Source organism: Callorhinchus milii, unplaced genomic scaffold (genome assembly GCF_018977255.1).
Source record: "Callorhinchus milii isolate IMCB2004 unplaced genomic scaffold, IMCB_Cmil_1.0 Scaffold4, whole genome shotgun sequence".
Lineage (NCBI taxonomy): Eukaryota > Metazoa > Chordata > Chondrichthyes > Chimaeriformes > Callorhinchidae > Callorhinchus > Callorhinchus milii.
In genome coordinates, this window is record NW_024704745.1 from 69,588,519 (window position 1) to 69,613,132 (window position 24,614).

At 39.1% G+C, this 24,614-nt stretch overlaps 1 protein-coding gene across 2 annotated transcripts in view; it reads left to right on the forward strand.

The window, feature by feature from the left end:
- The window catches only part of pan3 (poly(A) specific ribonuclease subunit PAN3), a 71,476-nt gene that overhangs the window by 37,803 nt on the left and 9,059 nt on the right, over positions 1-24,614 (forward strand). For both annotated transcript variants that reach the window (XM_007900606.2, XM_007900605.2), the window contains exons 6-13: positions 831-1,078; positions 6,636-6,740; positions 7,658-7,715; positions 12,229-12,387; positions 14,069-14,185; positions 18,790-18,891; positions 20,408-20,573; positions 21,307-21,394. In XM_007900606.2, the coding sequence (XP_007898797.1) occupies positions 831-1,078; positions 6,636-6,740; positions 7,658-7,715; positions 12,229-12,387; positions 14,069-14,185; positions 18,790-18,891; positions 20,408-20,573; positions 21,307-21,394 (1,043 nt within the window). The remainder of the gene's footprint in view (positions 1-830; positions 1,079-6,635; positions 6,741-7,657; positions 7,716-12,228; positions 12,388-14,068; positions 14,186-18,789; positions 18,892-20,407; positions 20,574-21,306; positions 21,395-24,614) is intronic.

Here is a 24,614-nt window from a genome sequence, read left to right on the forward strand (position 1 = left end):
GTGCCAGTTCCTTGTATAAATGGGAATATCCCCATTCTCATTTTTGTTGCCATATCAAAAACAGCATTTCAGATGTTTGCATGCTGAATTATATGTGCGTATGATAGATATTTGATACTCATTTGTATTTTGTCAGATTTTAGATGTTGTTAACTGGTTGTATTCCATTGAAACAAAATGTAATGGCAAAACAAGCAGGGATTTGATTTATAAGTATAACCAATGAGAACATATTTTGCCATGCAAGGGCAGTGCTTTTATAGGCTGTTTATAGGAGTTCAGTGTTCTCTTTTTTTCTACCATTCGGCACACAACACTACTAATTTTAGAATTTTGTTTAAATTGGGTTGACTGTTTCCCTTAGTTTGCAATAACTACTACAATATTGGAATATTAATTAATTAATGTTATGCTCATGCAGTGGTTATAATTCTCTAAATAGCAAATCCCACATATTGCAACAGTTATGCTACAAATTATCCTGTTCCCACTTTGCAAAATAAGGAAGAGGGACAAGAAAGAGAGATGCTTGAAAAAAATTTTTTCTCTTACTACAACCAGAACACCTGTGTCAGCCTGGCTCACTCTTGCCTCAGAGCCAGAAGGTTGTGGGATCATAACCCACATCGGAACTTGGAATCACATTGTCTAACCTGATGCTCCAACACAGTACTATGGATGTGTTACGTTGATGGAGGTACCATCCTTCGCAAACTGGCTGCCACTAAATACAGTCAATCCATTTTACGGTATACTCTGTAAGGATTATTCTAAAATGTTTTGATGAAGATATCACTATTGCTTACCATGTTTTTTCAACTCCTTTTCAGGAATGTCCTTATCAGCTGGATCATCTCCTCTGCACTCTCCAAAAATTACTCCACACACATCCCCTGCCCCTCGAAGGAGGAGCCATACTCCAAATCCAGCTAATTTCATGGTACCTTCCAGTGCCTCTACATCTGTATCTGATGCAGTTTCGCAACCTCCATCTTCTGGCCAAGTGATACAGAAAGAAACTGTGGGAGGCACCACTTACTTCTACACTGACACAACGCCAGGACCACTTCCTGGAATGGTGTGTAAATGTAGGACTTATTTTGTTTAGTTGTAAAACATAATGCTGCAACAAAATATCAAATGTAGATGAAGTAGTGTAATGCTAAGTAAGCTAGTTCTGTGGAACAAATATTGTACACCACAAATGTATAAACTTTTGAACATAAACTTTTAATTTCAAGATTGTGGAATCGTGCCCTACATAGTCTAGGTTGACATCCCAATACAGTGTTGGAGGAGCATTGTATTTGTGGAGGTGTCAAACTTTAGATGGGACGTTAAACCGAGGTCCCATCTGCCTGTTCAGGTGAATGCCAAAGATCATGTATTTAAAGCGAAGGGACCGGAGTGAAGTGGGAACAGAGTGAGAAGGAATTGGGTGAGAGTGGGAATTAGATGCAGAGAGGGAAGGAGGTGCTAAGTGAACTACATAAATAACTAATAAAATAAGTAGAAATGATAGCACAGGCAGTGTCAGGAATGCAGTATGTGGGAGTTTGTGGACTGTGAGACTGTCCTGGACTGTCACGTCTGCAGTAAATGTCTCTCGCTTAACACACTCTTGCTCAGAATCATTGAGCTGGAGTGTGAGTTAGACACACTCCGACAAGTAAAGAAGGGGGAGGAATTTCTGGATAGTTCTAAGCAGAACTCAGCCATGCCCCAGAGGAAAGCGCAGGTACAGGAAGGGGATAATAATAATCCTTGCATTTGATATAGCGCTTTTCACGTCGGGAGGACGTCCCAAAGCGCTTCACAGAACACACTGTAAAGTGAATTGACTGTATATTTGTGGGCGAACGCGGCAGCCAATTGCGCACAGCAATGTCCCACAAACAGTCGTAGATTGAATATGACCAATTTATTATTGTTTTTGGTTTTGGAGGGCTTATTATTAGGCGTGTGGAGTAAGGAAACTTGCCCAAGGTTTCGTCCTGCCTGGAATTGAACTCAGGTCTCTCGCTCGCAAAGCGAGTGCTCTAACCACTGAGCTACAGGACTCCACGATGGTGTGACTGTCAGTGAGCCAGGTAGCGGGAACACAGGAGAGGTAGAGGAGGAGGACTTGCCAACAGGTACAGTGTACTTGCTACCTGTGAGCACAAGGAGAAAGACTGTGGGGGGGACAGCCATAATGCAGACCAAGGCACCGTGGTTGAAGGCTATCCGAAGGGGGAAGGAGCAGAATAGAAATGTAGTAGTGATAGGGGATTCAATAGTTAGGGGCATAGATAGCATCCTCTGTAGCCACAAACGAGAGTCTCGAAGGGTGTATTGCCTACCTGGTGTAAGGGATATCTCGAGGTGGCTGGAGAGGAATTTGGAAATGGAAGGAGACAGATCCAGTTGTTGTGGTCCATGTTGGGACAAACAACATAGGTAAGAACGGGGAGGTGGTCCCGCAGAGGGAGTTTCAGGAGTCAGAAACTAAATTAAAAGACAGGACCTCAAGGGTAATAATCTCTGGATTCTTACCTGAGCCACCTGCAAATTGGAGTAGGGAGAAACAGATTAGGAAAGTTAGAACACATTGCTAAAGGATTGGTGTGGGAAAGAAGGATTTAATTTCATGGGACACTGGTACTATTACTGGGACAGGAAGTAGCTGTACCAATGGGACAGGCTCCACCTGAACTGGAAAGGGACCAGTGTCCTAGTGGAAAGGGTAAATAGGGCTTTGTCAAAGGCTTTAAACTAGTAAAATGGGGGGAGGGATCAGAAGGAAATGACATAAGCCCAAATACAAAATAAACAGATGAGAGTATAGGTCAGACAAAACTAAGGAATAAGGAGAACATAAATGGTCAGGGAATTAATGCAATTATAGAACAGAAGTGTGAAAAGACTCAAAAATAAAGTGAGAGGAACAAATAATAAAAATGAGTTAAACTGTCTGTACAGCAATCCAAAATAAAACACGAGAACTGGAGGCAATAATTTGTAGTGAGGAACCAGATGTAGTACGGATTACCGAAACATGGCTACAGAAAGAACAGGACTGACAATTAAACATTGCCAGGTTTAATATATTTAGAAAGGATAGAAATGGGAAAAGGGCGGTGGAGTAGCTGTACTTATTAGGGATAACATAATGGGAATAGAAAAAAGGGACATAGCCATCAGTAAGATAGAAACAGAATTTGTGTGGATAGAGATAAAAGATAAGAAGGGATCAATCACATCAATAGGGGTACTCTACAGACCACCTAATAGAGGAAGAGGAAGAAATCTGCAAGAAATTAGGGAAATGAGTAAAAGATATACTGTTACAATCGTGGGCGATTTCAACTACTCCCAAATTGGCTAGAAGAGGTAGGTAAAGGAGATAAGGGAATGGAGTTCCTTCAATGTATACAGGACTCCTTTCTTACCCAGTATGTAAGAGGCCCAACAAGGGAGGAATCTCTGCTGGATTTAGTAATGGGAAATGAACCAGAGCAAATAAGAGAAGTAAGAGTAGGGGAACATCTAGGGAATAGGGACCGTAATTTAAGGTTTAAGTAAAAGATTGTGAAGGACATGAGAATGGCAAAGACCTGGGTAATAGATTGGAATAAAGCTGACTTTATTGGAATGGAACTTGGGAAAATAAACTGGAAAACAATATTGGCAACAACAACAAGATTCCATTTATTGAGCGCCTTTCACGTCGGGAGGACGTCCCAAGGCGCTGTACAGTTGGGTCAGGACCCGAGCAAGGGGGAAATGGTCAGGGTGAGGGGAGGGAAGGGAGGGAGCGAGGAGGGGGAAGAGAGTCGAGAGGGGAGCTGAAGGCACGGTCAAAGAGAAAGGTCTTGAGACCGGCGTTGAAGGAGGAAAGGGAGGAGGCAAGGCGAAGGCACTGGGGGATAGAGTTCCAGAGCCTAGGGGCTGAGAGGCTGAAGGCCCGGCCACCGATAGTAGGGCGGTTGGGGCGGGGGATGTGGAGCAGACCGGAGCCAGAGGAACGGAGGGTACGGGCGGGTAGGTAGGGGGATAGTAGGTCGGAGAGGTAGGAGGAAGCAAGGCCGTGAATGGCCTTGTAGGTGAGGATGAGGATCTTGAATTCGATTCTCTGGGGGATGGGGAGCCAGTGGAGGAGGCGAGCGAGGGTGGGAATGATGTGGTCGCGAAGCCTGGTGCGGGACAGTACACGAGCTGCAGAGTTCTGAATGACCTGCAGCTTGTGGAGGGAGGTGCCGGGAAGGCCGGCGAGGAGAGAGTTCCCATAGTCCAGCCTTGAGGTGATAAAGGCAAACAGCGATAGAGCAGCAGTGGGAGACATTTAAAACGGTGATCAATAGAATCCAGGAGAAATATATAAGATAAAGCTAAACAATAATGAGACACCGTGGATGAATAAAAACATAAGGGGAAAGACTGGGTAAAGGGGCGTTCACTAAGTTCATAAACAACAAGGGCAAGCATTACAAAAAAGAATACAAAGCGGTCAGGAAAGAAGTCAAAAAACAATTAGGAAGGCAAAGCGGAATTATTAAATTATCAAGGAATGTAAAAAGAAATAGTAAAATATTCTACAGACATATCAATTACAAAAGAAAAATAGGAATAGGGCCACTAAGGAATGGGCATGGTAAGCTCACAGGCAGCAACAGCAAAATGGCAGAAATATTGAACAATTACTTTGCCTCAGTATTTACCAGGGAGACGGATCAGGTGGACATGACAGAAGAGATCAAAAATTATATAAATACATTTAATAAGGCCACAAAAAAAGCAAACCAAGTGTTGGGGTTCATTTCAAGAGGGATAGAAATGAAAAGCAGGGAAGTTATGCTAAACTTATATCGAACCTTGGTCAGGTCACACTTGGAGTACTGTGTACAGTTCTGGTTCTCATATTATAGAAAGCACATAGAGGCACTGGAGAAGGTGCAAAGGAGATTTACAAGGATGATATCAGAACTGCAAGGTTATACCTATCAGGAAAGGCTGAACAAGCTTGGACTCTTCTCTTGAATAGAGAAGGGTGAGGGGTGACCTAATAGAGGTCTTTAAAATTAAGGAAGGTTTTGATAGGGTAGACATTAGAGAAGATGTTTCCACATGTGGGGGAGACTAAAACCAGGGGCCATAAATATAAAATAGTCACCAATAAATCAAATGGGGAAATAAGAAGAAATGTCTTTACCCAGAGAGTGGAGGGAATGTGGAACTTGCTGCCACAAGGAATAGTAGAGGGTAATAGCAAAGATGCATTTAAGGGGAAGCTAGATGAGTACATGAGGGAGAAAGGAATAGTGGGTTATGCTGATAGGCTTAGTTGAGGTTTCGGTACCTTCTCCAGTGCCTCTAAATCTTCCATTTGTATGCGGATGACACCCAACTCTTATCTTTCTGCCTCCACGCTCAACTTCAGGACCACTGCTGTCCTGACAGACTGTCTGTCAGACATCAAGTCCTGGATGAGGGCAAATTTCCCACAGTTGAATGTGAACAAGACCTAGGCCCTCCTGATTGGCTCGCGCCAGCGCCTCTCCACCTCGGGCTCTGGCAGCATCAACTTCCATGGTTGCACACCTCAACTCATTTGACCTTCAACTGTTTTCTTCTCCACGTCCAAGCCATGACCCGCCCTGCCTTCCCTCACCTCCGTAACAACGCCCGACTCCGCCACTACCTCACCCCTCAGGCCGCTGAAACTTTTGTTCATGCCTTCATCACCTCCAGGCTCGCCTATGCAAATGCCCTGCTTGTCGGCCTTCCCAACTCCTCCCTCCACAGGCTGCAGATATTCCAGAACTCTGCAGCCCGTGTCCTCTCCCGAACCAAACTCCATGACCCCATCTCCCCCATTCTCGCCGGACTCCATTGGCTCCCTATCCCTTCAGACTATCCAGTTCAAGAACCTGGTCCTCACCTACAAAGCCCTCCATGGCCTCGCCCCACCCTACCTCTGCGACCTCGTAACACCTACCAACCCACCCGCTCAGCCGGCTCCAGCCTGCTCCACGTTCCTCGACCCACCAGCCCCACCATTGATGGGAGAGCCTTCAGCCACTCTGCCCCCAACCGCTGAAATTCCATCCCCCAATCACTCCGCCTCGCCCCCTCCTTAGTCTCCTTCAAGTCCCGCCTCAGCTGGACCATGCCATTGGCCTCCCGACCCCAGCTCAGGTCTGAAACACTGTACACTGTCCATCACCTTGGACGTCCTCCCGATGTGAAAGACGCTATACAAATGTAATCTTTTTGTTGAGGAAGGTCAGGAGGAGGCTCGTGGAGCATAAACGCCTGCATAGATCAGTTGGGCTGAATGGCCTATTTCTGTGCTGTATATTCTATGTAATTCTATACAAAATATTGATTAATTTTTTTGTAATAAGTATATATTATCTTGTCACTTAAAAACAATTTGGAAAATGTTAACTGAACTACAAGTTTTTTCTTCTGGAAATGCTTAGGAAATGTGTGTTCATTGATTTCTAGTTTTACTTGATTTAAAAAAAACTTTTTAAGGGAAAGTACCAGGGATTAGAATATACTGCTCCATGAAAGGAACTAGTAGCAGAATGGGCGTAAATGATCATAATGCCTTCTATACTGTAATGTCTACAACTCTTGTTGCTTTCTAGGTATTTCCAACTTACCATATTTATCCTTCAGCTGCCCCCCATGTTGCATACATGCAACCGAAAGCAAATGCACCATCCTTTTTTATGTCCGATGAACTCAGACAGGTAAGTTAAATGCTATTTTTGCTTGATTTTGTGATGTTTTGACAAAGATAGGCTTTTTTTGCAATAAACTGAAGATTTTATATTAAAATTCTCAGTTTTAACTTTTAACAGAGCTACTCTGGAGCAGCCAGTAATGTTAGTGGTAAAATAATGTGCTACATGGCCAACTACACCAGTTTGATGAATCTATCCTAGGTTGATTTTGAAACTCGTTCTTCCTGTTCTAAACCTTACTACTTATGGATACACTTTTTGGCAATTCAATAAATTATGTATTGTTGGGTAATCACAAGTTTCATTGATTCCTTCGAAGAAATTATCCTTATTTGTTAAGTTTATCTGCCCCACAAATACATTCCCATGACTCTGCTAGTTAGTGTTGGTCTGATCTGTGTGCCAGAAGGTGATAGGGGTTGGCAAATCCTCAGATTTTCTCTCTTTGGGAGGGAATGCTTCTCTGTTCAGTGTTGCACCTTGATTTGACTAACATTAGGAGTGAACTATGTGCAGAAATTCATGTCCTATTTCTCTATGGAGCTGGATGTTTGTACACCACTGTGCCATTATATTGCCTTTTGCCCTTAGCTCAAGTAGCTCAATTATAATTAATATAGAGCCACAGCAATTTATAGCCCATCATGTCTGTGCTGGCTCTTTGAAAAAGCAATCAATTCAGTCCTATTGACCTTCCTTTTCCTGATATTCTTACAAATTACTTTGTAAATATGTAACTAGTTTCCCTCTTGAAAGTTAATGTATGGATTCTGCATCAGCCATTTCTCTGTGTTAAAAAAAAAATCCTCAATCTCCCTCTTTGCTCCTTTGCTAATTATGTTTAATTGATGCCCTCTAGTCACTGACTCACCAATCAATGGAAATAATTTATCCAATAATGTTGTATTAACATTTCTTTGTAGGAGTTGATCAACAAGCATTTAATAACTATGGCACAGATTGACCAAACTGAAAATCCAGGTGAGATGGTCCTTGTTGTATAAACATTTGGCACTTCCTTTCTACCTTATTTCTACCTGTACCTCATCACAACAGTATATATGTCTTTGAAATCTAATAATTATCTTGATTTGTTTGATTGATTAACCAATCCTGTTTTGAAATTTAGTTTATTTATGAAATTAAATGAGTTATAGATTCAAAATATTCTACTTTGGTTAAAAAAACAGTGGAGTCCAGTCATAAGGTTCCACTGTGAGGGTCACCAAATCCCAACAACCTTACATTGGGGACCCTGATAGCCAGTCAGGACTTGCTTATCACTGTGTAGCAGCTGGCTTGGTTCCTATGCTAACAAAAGACTGACCTCAAGATATTGAGGTCACAATCAACATCACTTCTTTGTGAGGAGCAGAAAATGATGTCTGTGATGAGAACCAGGCCTAGTCTTTTTATTACTGTGTGGGAAGCCAGAATGGCTAACTTTTGGGGCATCAGGTTGATGTCTGTTGCTTCTTGCAAATTGAATGGGGTCCACACTCCGTTCGTACTATAACTGAATGTGCCATGTAAGAAAGGGGGCTAATAATAATAATAATCCTTATATTTGATATAGCGCTTTTCACGTCTTCTAGACGTCTCAAAGCGCTTCACAGAATATGCTGTAAAGTGAATTGACTGTATATCTGTGGGCGAAATGTGGCAGCCAATTGCGCACAGCAGTGTCCCACAAACGGTCATGGAGAAAGGAAACTTTCCCAAGGTTTCGCCCTGCCTAGAATTGAACCCAGGTGTCTCGCTTGCAAGGCAAGTGCTCTAACCACTGAGCTACAGGACTCCCAAGTACAGTACAGGGCTGCTGTACATAGTTCCAATCAGCAAATTAAAGATTGCATTTAATATAATTATACGGTGCAGAAATAAGTCAAAATTAAGGAAGCACATACAGTGGTCCTCAAAGCCATTCTAATATTAGCAAATTGGATATTATTTTAGACATTCATACTGAACTGCAACTTGTGTATGTAGCATATATCTTTAGAAATAAGCAGTTGATGGTACAAACCTCAGTTGCTAGGTTTCCGTATCTTCAATTTTCCCTTTGACCATAACTTCATTCAGTTGAACAATTATATAAATTATGTAATTGGGTGAAATAAATGGTTTGTCAAGGAAATCCTTCGAGACCCTTAAAAAAAGTGAAATATCTTCAGTTTCCTTTTTTGCCAGTTACTAATCTACGACTTTGAAGATATTGTGTTTTGGCCAGTAACTGATTTGTTCCACTATAGCTAATAGTAATTACCACCTGCACGATCATTATCAGATTGGCAAGCATTCGTCCACATATCCACAATCTGGGTAGTTCAATGTATATAATATAGCAGTTAGACAATTGGTTTCTACTTTTGCGTAGATCCATTTCCCGATCTAATACAGGTGATAGTAAAAGCCCCTATTTACATGTCAATGTATTTTAGTGCAAGTTGAGTGATCTGCATAGAAAGTTGATAATTTACTGTATTATTAACATATTTGCAAGTTTGTGCATCTCTTCAAAGTGATACTCCAGAATAAGATTATTTTCAACCATTTGTCGAGGACAAATGTTGTACAGCTAAATGATGAAATAATTTGAATCTTAGTCTTCCTTTCACTCTTGCTCATCATTTTTAGACAACAGTGGGGTGATGCTGAGTCTTGGAAATCAGCAAAGATGGAGGCTCGATTAAGAAGCCAGTCTTTAAATTTAACTTGCTGCTCTGCAACAGTCTACAAAATAAAGATACCACTGTTGTAGCACAATACCCTAGAGACGAATGTTGCAGGTTTCATCTCTGGTGACTTACCTACTGATCCTAACTTATGCAATTGGGGAACTATAATTGGCATCAACCACACCTGGATTATGGAGGGAAAAATAAGACTTGAGTTCCTATTCTTGATTACAGTCAAGAGAAATCCGGAAGTGCACAAGTGCAGATGTTGCATAATCACTAAATCAGGTTCTGCTTCAGAAGAATAGCCCACCGAGACTAGATCCTAATGAAAATGAACCACATTTACAAGGGGACAAAATGTTGAATACCTCCTGAAGAAGAGAGCGAGAGAGGAAACGAAAATGTGCAATGTCTATTAGAAAAAAAACAATTATCTTTTGTTCATACACATGAGAACAGTTGGGGATAAGAAAACTCAATCCACACGATAAGACCAGTCTAGAAAATAAAGATAATAATAATAATCCTGGCATTTGATATAGCGCTTTTCACGTCAGGAGGACGTCCCAAAGCGCTTCACAGAATACACTGTAAAGTGAATTAACTGTATATTTGTGGGCGAACGCGGCAGCCAATTGCGCACAGCAATGTCCCACAAACAGTCGTAGATTGAAAATGACCAATTTATTATTGTTTTTGGTTTTGGAGGGATTATTATTAGGCTCTGTGTGGAGTAAGGAAACTTGCCCAAGGTTTCGCCCTGTGCCTGGAATTGAACTCAGGTCTCTCGTTTGCAAAGCGAGTGCTCTAACCACTGAGCTACAGGACTCCATTGTTGTAATAATAATAATAATAATCCTTGCATTTGATATAGCGCTTTTCACGTCGGGAGGACGTCCCAAAGCGCTTCACAGAATAGACTGTAAAGTGAATTGACTGTATATTTGTGGGCGAACGCGGCAGCCAATTGCGCACAGCAATGTCCCACAAACAGTCGTAGATTGAAAATGACCAATTTATTATTGTTTTTGTTTTTTGGAGGGATTATTATTAGGCGTGTGGAGTAAGGAAACTTGCCCAAGGTTTCGCCCTCTGCCTGGAATTGAACTCAGGTCTCTCGTTTGCAAAGCGAGTGCTCTAACCACTGAGCTACAGGACTCCATTGTTGTAGCACAATGCCCTAGAGATGAATGTTGCAGAGACGAAGGAGTATATTCCTTCAACTACAAAACGCTTGTGTACTTAAGTTGCAACATTATATTTAAAATAATCTAAATGTGGTCCAAATTTGAATTCTTTAATTTATTCGTCCAAATTTGAATGCTTTAATTAATTCATCCCCAAACTGTTGTAAGGATTATTTATCCAAGGGCTCAGAGTGATAATCGGTGGATTGCATTGGTCAATGCTGAAAACGTTATGGCACTGTAAGATGAGGTGATGGCAGTTGATGGATTTTAGTCCAAATTATAAATTTGTTGTTATTCCATTCATTTTAATAAGTAAAGAAAACTGAAGTGTTTTCACCATTTTGGTAAATTCAAAAGCCTGCTTGTGTTTTTGTGACACAGTAAGCATTATTGTCTGCTCTATTGCCTGCTGTCATTTACAGAATACGGTTATCCACAGATGTAACTTCACATGCAGTGATATGCTATTTTGTAATAGAATCTCTTCAGTTGTTCATAGCATTTTGGTCAGGTTAATTCAGTATGATTTCTCTTTGAATTTTACTATTATTATTAAGTTGAATTGTTATTAACCTCTTTATTGACTTTTTTGCAAAAGCTGGAGTATACTGATGACTTTATTTTGAATGTGAAATTAATATTTGCTTTGCTTTATATCTTGTATGTTGATGTACTGAATTTTCTCAGTATTGTACTATACAAACATAATTAGCTGTTCTGCATGTTTAGATGTTAAGTATTTAATTAGTTTTTAATGTCTTAACTTCAAAAAAAATGACTACTCTAGTTCCATACTGTGCATGGGATTGGCAGCTGATCACAAATTGCCATTTTAAGATTTATTCATCTTAGGAAAAATTAGAGCATATATACTAAATTAGAGCTTATCTAATTTTATTAGAGCATATCCTAACAAGTTTGAGATTTGGAACATTGTTCCCGAGAAAAGTAAAATTCATCCGGTTTTCAAAAAAATGCTCAGATATATTTTGTTGAAATACACAACAATTATTTAGTGGTAAATTGTAATACATTTTACCAGTTTAAATTGTCCAAATAAATGTGAACTGAATTATAAATTGTTACTATTATAGTCTTCTGAAATATTCATATACTTATTGTAAAATCTAGAAAGAGAATTCTATTCAAAGGAGGAAAGTTTGCTGTTCAAATCAATTCCTTCTTGGAATTGATTTGCTACAAATTCCCAGAAACGTTCAGAACCGTATTCAGCAAAGTCTAGTTAGTACTGAACTTTCCTAAGTCATTTCCCAGGTGATGAAAAATTCCCAAAACAACTCAGTGGAGTTGCTCTGCATCATATCTGAATACTCTCCTCATTAGGTCACTGGGGCCCAGGAAGAGGCGGGTTCAAAGCATTCTATCACAGTGAGGTGGTCCCTTACTATAGATGAAGCACTGTTTTATGTTCACTTGTTTTTTTTTATCTGGGAGAATAATTTAAAGAAAAACTTCCTCTAAAATGTCTTCTTCATTTGAGCTTATTCAGATTGATACTTTATAAAATCCAATAAAAATTGTCAGGTAATTGTAGGTTCTTAGTATTTTTATAAATGGACGTTCTATTGTCTTTGATACCAATGTATGCATTGTACACTGTAGGATTTCCCACGGAGGTGGATAACTACCACAGTCTCTTTCCTCTGGAGCCTCCACCAGCTAATCGGCTACAAAAAACAAGTAACTTTGGGTTCATGACATCATGCTATAAGGCAATTAATAACAAAGATGATCTCCCTTATTGCCTTCGCAGGATACATGGTAAGAAAACTCAAACTTGCCGTCAATGTACTTCAATTGCTGGTGTGTTGTGCTAAGGTTGGTTATTTGTTGACAGATTGGCCCATCTGAAATTTTCCCACTCTGTTTGCAATATCAGTGAGATATCAGCTCCTCATTGACTTTGTAGTCAGTGCTTTGGGACGTCCTCCTGACGTGAAAGGCGCAGTACAAATGTTGTTATTGTAGTGTCTCCATTTGCTGCTCATATGTAACATTACCATTCTTCCTGACAGGTTCACAATGTCCCCCCCCCACCAACAGAAATTATTAACAAATTGGATTTCCTTTGTGCAATATTTAATTTATTTAATGGACAAAAGTCTTATTTTCTAAATTTCTGCCCCCTGCTGGTTTTAACATGCCATCAATGAACCACCAGCGAAGGTTTGAAAGTGTGAAAGAATGTACTGTTCTTCCAGTAGCATGAGTCTACAAAGTGGCGGAAGGCTAAATTGTCCCAGCTTGTTCCCATTGTGCATATATAGGGTTGTTACAGCGAAAGATCAGACATCAGTTGGATGGTTGTTGGATTAACAGTCTATGACTGTTGCTGAGAAAGAAGAGACAAAGAGATTTAATAAAAAGTTGGATGGGTACTTGCACACCCGTTTAGGTGAGAAATAAAAGTATGAGGTGCAGACGAGAAAGGGTGCTAGGATTCACAGAGGTGGAAGAGTAGAAGCAAGGAAAGGAGATTGGAGGGCGTTGGGAAGATGAGAGATGAAAAAAATGAGTTTGACATTGCTTATCCAGGTGAGTGAATCCCACTTTCAAATTCTCTCTCTGGCACTTGTACCACAGTCCCTACAAAAACACTTTCATCACCCATTGCACTGAATATAACGTACTTTCAGTCCCAGATTAAATATAGTACAGGCTGTGTCTACAGCAAGCATCCCTCTAATGTGCTCTCAACTTGATAGGAGTGTCTTTCATTATGTTGGACAGTTTTCCCTGTTGAGCTAGCTTTGTTTCCTTTTGACAGAGATTTGCAGATTATACCAGATTTGTGACGTTGGGTTTGTGCTCCCAAACTGTATTGAGACTGCTTCACAGTTTTACTTGAATCACATAGAGCTGACAGAAAGGGAATTTTCATTTGATAAATTTAGGCTGCATTCACATTAGATCACAGAGGTTAAAGAACATTTGATAACTTACTGTGTTACCTAGATCCTTTGTTCACTTATTAATTAAGGCGTGTAAGACTTGCTCAGCATGTGTTTGAAGCATATTTGCTCAAAACAAATGTGGAGATATGGGAGGAGGGATACTTTTGTGAACATGGGAAGAACTAATACTTCACCAGAGAGCATCCTCAAGTAAGTTGCCGAGGGACAATTCTCCTTCTCTGGTCATACTACCTGACAAGCTCCTCATGTCAATAATGTAAAAATTCAGATATTTAGTGATGGAACTAAAAGTAGAAGGTGACTAAACAGTTATGATAACTATCCTATTATCTACAAAAATCATCATTTCTATAAGACTTATTAAAAATTTTATTGGTTTCATGACTTTTTGGTCACCCTTTATATTTAATTTGTTTCATTGACCACAGAAACATAAGAAATCAGCACAGGAGGACATTTGGCTCAGTGTTTTTGACATAGTGACGAGCATTGAATTAAATTGAAATTAAGTTTTTATTGATTTGCAGGCTTCCGTCTTGTAAATACAAAGTGTATGGTCTTAGTGGATATGTGGAAAAAGATTCAGCATTCTAACACAGTAACGCTTCGAGAAGTCTTCACAACCAAAGCATTTGGAGAACACTGTGAGTATATAAACTCAGGAGTACAGGGAAAAAGTTGGCCAGCTTACGTTGATTTACATAGACTATACAGCATGGAAATGGGCCTTTCCATGAGTCTCCACCCACTGCTTTCTGCACCCATATGCAGTCAAACCAACTATCGTGCCTCGCTAAAGCCACACTACGATTTTATAACGAGGCTCCACTGTAGTTTAAAAAGATTACATCCAAGTTCTTTTGCCTGCATGGGCATCTCGTTTCCACAGTTTTGTGAATTATTCAAAAGTCATGGCTCCAGATATTGTGAAGCTTAATAGATGTGAACATTTACTGAACTAGTTATTTTGATATTCTGTATTGATAAGATGGTTTACTTCCTTGCACATAAACTCTGGTGAACTCGTCCCCTGTATTAGCTGACGTCAACATTCTGGATTCAAGATCTACAAAGATTATTAATCCTTCCCAGTGACACCACACCCAGGATCTTTATTTTGCTTACAGAGTTGCACAGTTTCCAAAATTGTGAAACCTATTCCAAGCTCAGCAGCAGCCCATCGTGAGTATTTGATACAAGGAAAGAAATCTTCCAGTCAAGATCCTTCTTGCAAGTAAATCTCAAGTTTCAGATTCTTCAAGAAGCTCGCACCAGCTCTAATTCAAACAGAGTAGAGAATTCAGAGCTAGAGTATTCAGGAACATATGCAAAAGTTGTTTCCTGTTGAGTCGTATTCATTTAGAAGAGAAAAGGCATTGGAGCTCTCTGGGATTCCATTACCTCATCCAGCGATATATTAACAAGACTGCTCAACCTTCGTGCTCAGATGCTGTCCCAATACTTGAGTGAAGATTGTGGAGACTATAAAGACTTCCCGGCCAACTGGGCTTTCAACGGTAAACTGATGAAGTCTGAAATAATGACACCAGTTGAATTACAGTGATTTCAATCAAGACTAATCCCAAGATTTAAGGAATATCTGATTCTATTGTCTATGAATATGGAAACGTTCAAGAGGAATTCATTTAAGTATTAGAATTGTTTTTTCTTGACTATTTAAGATCTTACTTCTTACATGCTGTGTTCTGATTGCAAAAGCGGCAGTATATAATAATAATAATCCTCGCATTTGATATAGCGCTTTTCATGTCTTTTAGATGTCCCAAAGCACTTTAAGTGAATTGACTGTATATTTGTGGGCGAACGCAGCAGTCAATTGCACACAGCAATGTCCCACAAACAGTCATGGATTGAAAATGACCAATTTATTATTGTTTTGTTTTTTTGGAGGGATTATTATTAGGCGTGTTGAGTAAGGAAACTTACCCAAGGTTTCGCCTTGCCTGGAATTGAACTCAGGTCTCTCACTTGCAAACCGAGTGCTCTAACCACTGAGCTACAGGACTCCACCTGAGATTATCTTAATTACATTGCTTACCAGCAGTAGTTGAAATTGTCAATCCTTCAATTCTTTCGTCAGGTGAAGCTGGTGATTTTTAATATCCTTGATATCCCAAATTTGGCGTGCTTTGCTTCATTCAGGGTTTGACATCCAGTCACACAAGACAATTGAGCTTGTTTTCGTGCTAGAACATTTATGCTTGTGATCTGAAGGTGATCGTTTTGTGATTACCATGACCTAGCTGCTCACTGTCACTTCTCACCTTCCTGATCCCCCACCCTCCCCCAATGCTGCTGACAAGCCTAGAAAACAGCAACAGATAGTTTGTAGACAAGTGAGGTCTAGTCTGATGGCTATAGATGAAGGAATTTTGGGGGAATACAAACAATGACCCCTATCCAGCAGTGTTTCTTTCTTGGGACAACCAACGTGCTTTATTGCAAGGAATTTCTGCTTTTTGCTTCCTTTTCCCTGATCAGATAAAAGGCACTTTCATGCTTTGAACATTCACTGTTTTGAACTAATCTTTGTGAGGCCAGATGTAGGCAATGCATTTAGTTTGTTTTGTGCCCAGTGCCTTCAACTTTTGAGGATTATAATAGATATTTCATACTGCATGTGCTCTACTGGGAGAAAAGCCAGTTTCAATGACACTTGTTTGTTTTTGTTTAAAAAGTGATGAGCAAGCCTAGAGCAATTTGCATACACCTATCATCTATATGGATGTGAATTGTAGAGATGAAACTACTTTCCATGAGTCCTCAGTACAATTTGCATCATCTTGGCATATTACCTGCCAAAATTGCAGATTCTCTAACAGACATCCAGTATAAAGTCAGCATTGATGGCAATGCATTAATGGATAAATCAGACCATCCATTCTGGGGACTGACTGGTGGCAATTACTACTTCAAGTTGAGAATTTGAAAGCCTGGCAAATGGCATGGTATTCTATACATGTTCTCTCATATTGGCTTATCCCAATATCTTCAAAGTAGCTTTTTGTACGATGGTCTTCTTCAACTGTGACACTGAGATTTCTAATTGTATGTAAATGATTGGTTTATCAGGGATCCATGGGAAAACACAGAACAGACAGAGGTTTGCAAGTCTTGAGATTATAGGTTAGGTTTTCTCATAAACTAAGTGAAATCTTATCCTTAGCGAGTATGGCATCAGGGTGAATTGTGGCTGCTTCAAGACAATGACGTACAAATGCTTTTATCTCCCAATAAAAAGAAAAGGCTGGTTTGAAACTACTTGTGAATCCTTGCATTGGGAGCACCAGCTATTTTCATGGCCACAAATATAAGCCTTTGTCAGACCACTGAAAACGAAATTGTGTATAATAATCTCTGAGACTTCAAGCAATGAAGGCTTTGAAACAAATGAATGAACCTTACCTGACCTGTTAACAACTTCCGTCAAAGGATCTGGAAAACAAAAAAAACTGTATTGAGCTACAAACCACTTGTCATGCAAGAGCTTATTGTTGAGTTGTTTTCATATCCCTGCTGTTCAGAGAACAAATCGACAAATTAGCTTGGATTGACAATACAAGCATAGAATGGTGCACAAATAGGAACCAAAGGCATGGTCGAAAAGGAAGGTCTTGAAGGAGGCAACTGAGGGGGTGAAGCGAAGGGACTGGAATGGTATTCCAATGGTGGGGCAGAAAAGCCGAAGGGCCGATGGTCGATGTTATAATAACAAGTAACTCCCAACACATTGAGTAACTCAGAAAAAAATCTTTTCAAAACATTTAATAGCAAGCACTTTCTGGCTTTTTGATCTAGGATTTTGGAACAATTTCTGAATGCTATTCATTGCCATATTGGAAACAGTAGCATAGGTTATGAGCCCTCTAGGTAGCCATTGGCACAATAGGTTTTAAGAACCTCAAAAGAAAGAAAGTTAAATGGAGTAAATTATTTTTAAGAAGTCCTATTTTGGTGCTGTTTGTGCTCTAAACTTGTAACAGACTGATATTTTGATGCAGTGCTGGGTGATGTTGTAATAATTGAGTTTGAGAGTGAACCCAGGAAGCTTGAGGAAGTCAGAGCCAGAAGCAAATGGGGATTGGTGGGAGGTTAGCTTCTGTTCATTTTATGGAGCTTGAACAAATGAGGAAGAATGCTAGATTTCTTACTTTTAGGTGGTCTTCCTCATTCGTCCAAACTGTTTTAGTTTCTACGTATACAAGGCTTCCTCTCTTCCTGAATCTCAGTTCTCTTTTTTTAACTGAGGTACCTTGGGGCTTATCAGTGTTTTGGGTATTTCACATTTCAATTATTTCAGTTTCTTTTCTTTGTAATGTGTTCAATTTCTACCACACCCACTCATCCTCTCATGAATGCATTTGACTTTTTCTACTGGGATGTAAATTCAACAGTCGCCCACCCTCCTCCAGTTCCTTGCCCAAGTGGCTATTTGTGTGTTTTCAAAAATATGCTTATCCAAAAAATACATTGCAGTTGAAATTTTTAAATTATTTTCAAAATAATTACTCTGTCTAAGGCAGATGCTTACCAATTGTCATAACTGAGATATTTGAATTGGGTTGCACTGCCCAGTGAGTTTTGCTTCCTCAAGATTATAATTTTGTTTCCTAAAATTTCTTTAAGTCTGTTCAGTGTCAGACGATATTCTGTTTTTTCTCATAGGGAAGAGCTATGCAAATACCACATTCTAACTAGTAACAAGTCTAAATACTCTATCATGCAGTTTTGTATATTGACTAATGCAAAAGACAATACAGAAATTTGCAAACTGCCTGTAAAATAACATGAGCATTTGCGATCATATTTATTCCTGAATTCAGTGCAGATTCTACTTCCCTTTGTCTATCCCCTTCAAAAAAAGTTTTTCATAAACAGTAGTGATAAAAAGAAAAAATTAAAATGCTATAGATCCAAACTTCATAGTAGACCAGAATCTGAAGGATAAAATTTTTTGTGAATTTCCAGTGACACTTTAATCAAATACACAGCGAATCTATCTGCTAAACTGCCTTTCTCTTACAGATTCTGATTGACTTGCTGAGTAGTTTCAACATTTTCTGTTTTAATTTGTGAACTATGTTCTCTAGCAAGTGGTATTTGCGGCTTAAAAAAAACATTCAAAGAAAAAAATATGCAGCTGAACTTTAGGACTCTTCTGGTGTGATATATGTAATGTATTTTCAGTATTACTGTTAGATAAGTTTTTTGCTTACTTTGTCTGTAGCCCTTGTATTTGCGTACGATTTCCATGCTGGATCTGAGACGATGATGAGTCGGCACTTCAATGATCCCAGTGCTGATGCCTATTTCACAAAAAGGAAATGGGGTAAGTACCTTTCAAAATTGAAGAAGAAAACATTTCTGCCAATTTTATAATTGTATTGAAATGAGGTGTTTCAAAAATTGTTTTAAATGTTTGTTTATCCAAATTTAGGCCATTACTTTTTATGAGTGTTCCATACTATGTTGGGACTTGTATGGAGCATTAATGTGTTAATATTCATGTACATGTCAAATGTAAGGATTGTTGTTATTGATTCAGATTTTTTGAAAGCCTGGTGTGGTGAGATTGTTTATAACTTTTGGTAATTTTAGTGCTTGTGATTGGAGGAAAGAAATGTGGGTGAATGAAGAGGAAATAGAAACAAAACTGTAACAGGGAATTAAGTCGACAAGGTAAATTTAGTTCAATGTTGTCAGTTAACTTAATACTACCGAGTTTGATGTAGTTGACAGTTAGCTGTAGAGAATCGTGGTTATGTGGCTGTGTCACATGTTCTGTAGGTCAGGTACTGTGGTCAGTAGTAAATCTGTTATCTTACCAAGCCATCTGCTGCCTTTATCCCTGGATTGTAGATTGAAGGGATGTGGTGGCAAACTTGCATGACCAGTACATTGCAGCACTTTTCAAGCTGTTTGATTTTTAGAACACCTGCATGGAGTCAACATTGTGGCTGTTTTAAATTCCCTAGCCCGCTATCCCCAAAAAGAAAACTTGTTTATATAAAAAAAAGATTGTGCTGTCCCATGATAATGTAGTATATATTTGTGGTAATGTTTAATTGCCATATTTCTCCATACTGCAAATTACTGTACTGCCTTTTGTTTCTGCCTGTCATTTGGGGTTTTTACTCGCACCTGGACAGCACATATACACCTGGAACAGTTCCATCCATTTGTATAAGAACACAGTCATTCAGACTGTACACATTCAAGTCCCCGATGAGCTAGATAGGTTGACTAACCATACATTTTCTACAGACCTGTCCAGCTTTCAGGCATGTTTCATGGAGACTGTTCAATCCCAGGAAGATCTTTGAGGGATTTGATTCAACTAGCAGGTTTGACCCAAGCTCTAATCAGGCCTCCTCTGACCTTCCAGTAAAGTACCAAAAAACAGTACCCCCCTTCCCCTCCCCCCCACCCCCATCACTAACGCAAATAACAGTCTTAAGTGATAAGAGGAGCAAGCAATTTGTATTGTCACAGATCCTGATATGATCAGATCTTCAGTAATTTCAGTGAGAAAGTAGATAGAGATTACCACTTCAATAGTCTTTCTTTCCCTTTCTTCACCTATTGATGCAATAGTCAAGACGTGAGAAATCCTTTGGAGATTTGGGGCCTTCAAAGACTTTTGTCCGTCTGTGGTTCTTTCACTTGCAGCAAATTGTTCAATATATCACATTATTGAATGAGTCAAACCATCCAATACTAATAAAGAAACTTTAATCATCTTTAATTATGATCTTTCAGTACAAATAATTGAAAGTCAGTTCAATTCTTTATTTTATTAGTGTTAAATTAACATTCAAAAGACAGAACCGTATCCTTTTTTCTAGGTCAACATGATGGACCTCTCCCTCGCCAACATGCAGGGTTACTGCCAGAATCGCTTATCTGGGCTTATATTGTCCAGTTGAGTTCAGCACTGAGAACCATTCATACAGCAGGATTGGCCTGTCGTGTCATGGATCCAACAAAGATTCTTATAACTGGAAAAACCAGGTACAATTATGAACTATATGTTCATCTTAGGTCAAGGTTTGTTTCAAATTTTCTTTCAAGTGTTTACATCTCCTTGAAATATTGCCATTAGTGACATTTCAATTACATCAGATATTAAGTACATTTATCTGGTGGTCTATCCATGAATTTACATTTATAGATAGGTATATACAGATTGATTCACTCGTAAAATAACAGAACACTAGGAAATTATTAGTTTTTGTAATGTGTTCATGGTTTGACATAGAAGTAATCTCCAAACTGAAATAATTGGGTAATGGAAAAAATGGAAAACACAGTGAATAGTGAAAGGTGCATCAAGTTTGGTGTTACAAATTTTAAAAGCAAGATTTTTGCAGGACAGGATCAGTGTTAAACTGAAAAAATCATCACCTTCACAGAGAAACCTAAGAAACTTTGGGATCTTCACACATTGAACCATGTAAACCTCCATGAACCACTTAGGTACAAATTTAATCCCTGTTTATCTTTGATTTTCTTTAAAACCATTCTAACTTTTTTGCAATGATTTGAACTTTGATTATATTCTACATGCTTTTTCTCTATCCCTTAGGCTTCCACACATTTTATCAACCATGTCAAATTTTAATCTTAACATTATCAATGATCAAACACCAGTCAACAGAGTGCAATTCTTCAGTATTTTTATGAACTTATATCTACAAAACTGTTTGCTTTGAAAAGCTTTTTGATTTCTATTGTTTGTTCCAAGGTTGCGTGTCAACTGCGTTGGAATATTTGATGTCTTAACTTTTGACAACAGTCAAAATAATCCACTGTCGATGATGCCTCAGTATCAGGTGAGCAGTTTTTAATTGGTCATTTTGTCCCATTTGCAATCTAGTTTGTTCAGCAGTATCCAAATATGGTTTCTGGCACAACTGCATAAGGTATATAGTTGGTTATGACCATCACTGTTTCAGCACAATCTATAGATTATAGTATTTGTGACTCATCATAGATTTAGTAATAGTTAATTTTTTAAGTTCTTTAGAAACATAGAAATCCACAATAACATAGAAATCTACAGCACAGAAGGTGGCCATGCAACCCATTGAGTCCACACCAACTCACAGCAAGAAGATCAATTCAATCCCCCCCACCCCGTATTATCCTCCTCTTATCCCTTCAAGCCCCTCTCTATTAATGCCTATTTCATATGTCTTTGTGATGTTTGTTTCTACGTTTAATCCTAAATCGTAAAGGTGAATAGAAATGTATAGTAGTCTGTAATCCCAGATCAGAAACCAGTCCCCAGCCTATTTATATATCTATCTATATTTTATTTTTATTATAAAGATATATATATATAAAGTGTAAAGAACCAGAGATTTTTGGGGGTTATATCAGAGAAAAGAGAATGGAGCAGCTAATCACAGCCAATCTCGAGAAAAGAGAGATATAGCTCAGTGGTTAGAGCACTCGCCTTGCAAGCGGGAGACCTGGGTTTGATTCCCTGCAGGGCAAAACCTTGGGCAAGTTTCCTTACTCTACACACATGCCTGATAATAATCTCTCAAGAAAAAAAACAATAATAATTTGGTCACTCAATCCATGACTGTTTGTGGGACACTGCTGTGCGCAATTGGTTCCCCTGTTTTGCCCACAAATATACAGTTACTTCATTTTATAATATCCTGTGACGCTCTTTGAGTGCCTCGAAGTTGTGAAAAGTGCTATATCAAATGCAAAGATTATTATTATGTTCACATAGTATTCTTTGTTAGCTATCGTGGTCTGATTAAATAGAAATTATTGATGACTGATGCATAATGATAATTACTTACATAATTAATTGGGAATTTTGTGTTAGAAATGGGTTGAATAAATATATTTGAATTATCCCAATGAAAGAAACTATTTTGTTTTAGAATATAAGCAGCTAATGTGACAGAACATATTAGTATCAGCAAGTAGTACATTAGACCCTCATTATAACAGTTATTGGAATCCATAAATCCGTTATAGCAAGTTTCACTGCATATGACCTGATAGAGGTCTTCAAGATCATGAAAGGTTTCGACAGGCTAGATAAGGAAAAGCTGTTTCCGCTGGTAGGTGTGTCTGTGACCCGTGGTCACAGTCTTAAGATATCTACCAAAAGAAGCAGAGGGGAGGTTAGAAGAATTTTTTCACTCAGCGAGTTGTTCAAATTTGGAATGATCTGCCTGAAAGGGTAGTGAAGTCCGATTCGATAACAGCTTTTAAGAGAGAACTGGATAGGTATCTGGGGAAGACGGGTTTGCGGGGTTATGGGTAGAAAGCTGGTGATTGGGGTTAGTGAAAGTGATTTGCTCTGTCAAAGAGCCGGCACAGACTTGATGGGCCGAATGGCCTCCTTCTGTGCCGTAACATTCTATGAAAAAATCTATGAATGTGCACAGCCATTCAACTCACTCACTGCACCCTGACCAATCCACACACATTTTTTTAAAAAAAACAACTCCCAATTGGGTCACCGCCAATGTGGTGTTATTTGTGGAGTCCTGCAAGCGAGACACCTGGATTCAATTCCAGGCAGGGTGAAACCTTGGGCAAGTTTTCTTACTCCACACGCCTAATAATAATCCCTCCAAAACAAATCAATAATAAATTGGTCATTCAATCCACGACTGTTTGTGCATTTGCTATGTCACACAGTAAATTCCCGTGAAGCTCTTTGAGACGTCTCAATAATATATCGTGACATGTCATGCTACATCAAATGCAAGGATTGTATATTATTATCATATCCACATATATGGTAGATAGGGAAAATTACAAACACCTTGAAATCTTTTTTGGGGTCAATCAGGTGTTTGACACATACAGAAACCCATCACCATGCCTAAAAGTATCCAAACTAAACTGAGAGTTCTATGCATCCCACCTAAACATGGAAATTTCAGAGATGTTTATTGGAATGGAATGCACACTCGTGCCTGCTTACCTAATTCTGGAAAGTATTAGGCGCAGGTTGGTAAGAGCCAACGCTTGGTGACCCCAGAGTGTACTTTAGGGTACTGCTGGAGTCTCACCAGCTAAAACTGCATAGCTTGCCGTTCAGAGCACTGCCTGGCAAGCTTTCCCACTTTCCACTATCCAGCTTTCCCTGATAATGTGAAAATCACTCTTTGGGACATGAAGTGAAGCTCCTCTATGACACCTCATGTATTGCATATGGACTCGCAAGGTCTCGGTTCAAAGGAGAATTCTGTGAGTTGGCATGGCATGTATAAAGTTTCCTGAAATGCAGTTTATACACTAAGGTGCCATTTATACTGTCATTTTTTCTAATTGGTGATTTTTCAATCCATTGTGCAGTAATACTCATGACGAGAATTCCTTAGCTGTCCAAGACAATACCTAACTAATTTGTTCTCATGGGGGTTAGATTCTGTAACCTTATTCTTTCTGAAAGATAAATTAAGCAAAACTAGAATGCATATCATCTGTGGATTCTATTTGGTTATTAACAAACAAACATAATTAACATGATGCTTCTCTATTCCATAAAGTCAACTGTTGAGTAATTGTGGGTTTCCAACTTTTTTTTACTGTTACTAAGAAGCCCAGGTGAAAAGCCAAGTACACCATTAAGTTTGTAAAAGAGAAGAGAAAATGAGATAAATCAAAGAAGCGGTTAAGTGGTGCAGAGCTTTGGTTTAAAAAGACTGCATAGTAAGAGGAAGGGACAGCTGTGGAGGATCAGAGATTTCACAGTCTTAGAATGAGCAGAAATTGTAAGGAGTTTTCATTTCAACACTGTAAGAATACGAATCTAGTAAGCGATGTGTGGAATGCTGTATTTGGAGCTTGTAAGGAAAGTTCAGTGAAGGAATGAATATTGTAACCAGAGTGGAGCCCTCTTACTACATGCACAGCAAAGCAGGAAGCGATCTAATGACCTGGAAGTTGAACAATTTAGCACAAAATGCCAAGCAGCGCACACACAAGTACAGTGAACAGAGTAACAGAGTGTAACCCAGCAACTGTGCAACTGTGTTACAAAAGCATTTGCTCTAGTGAAATGCATCATAT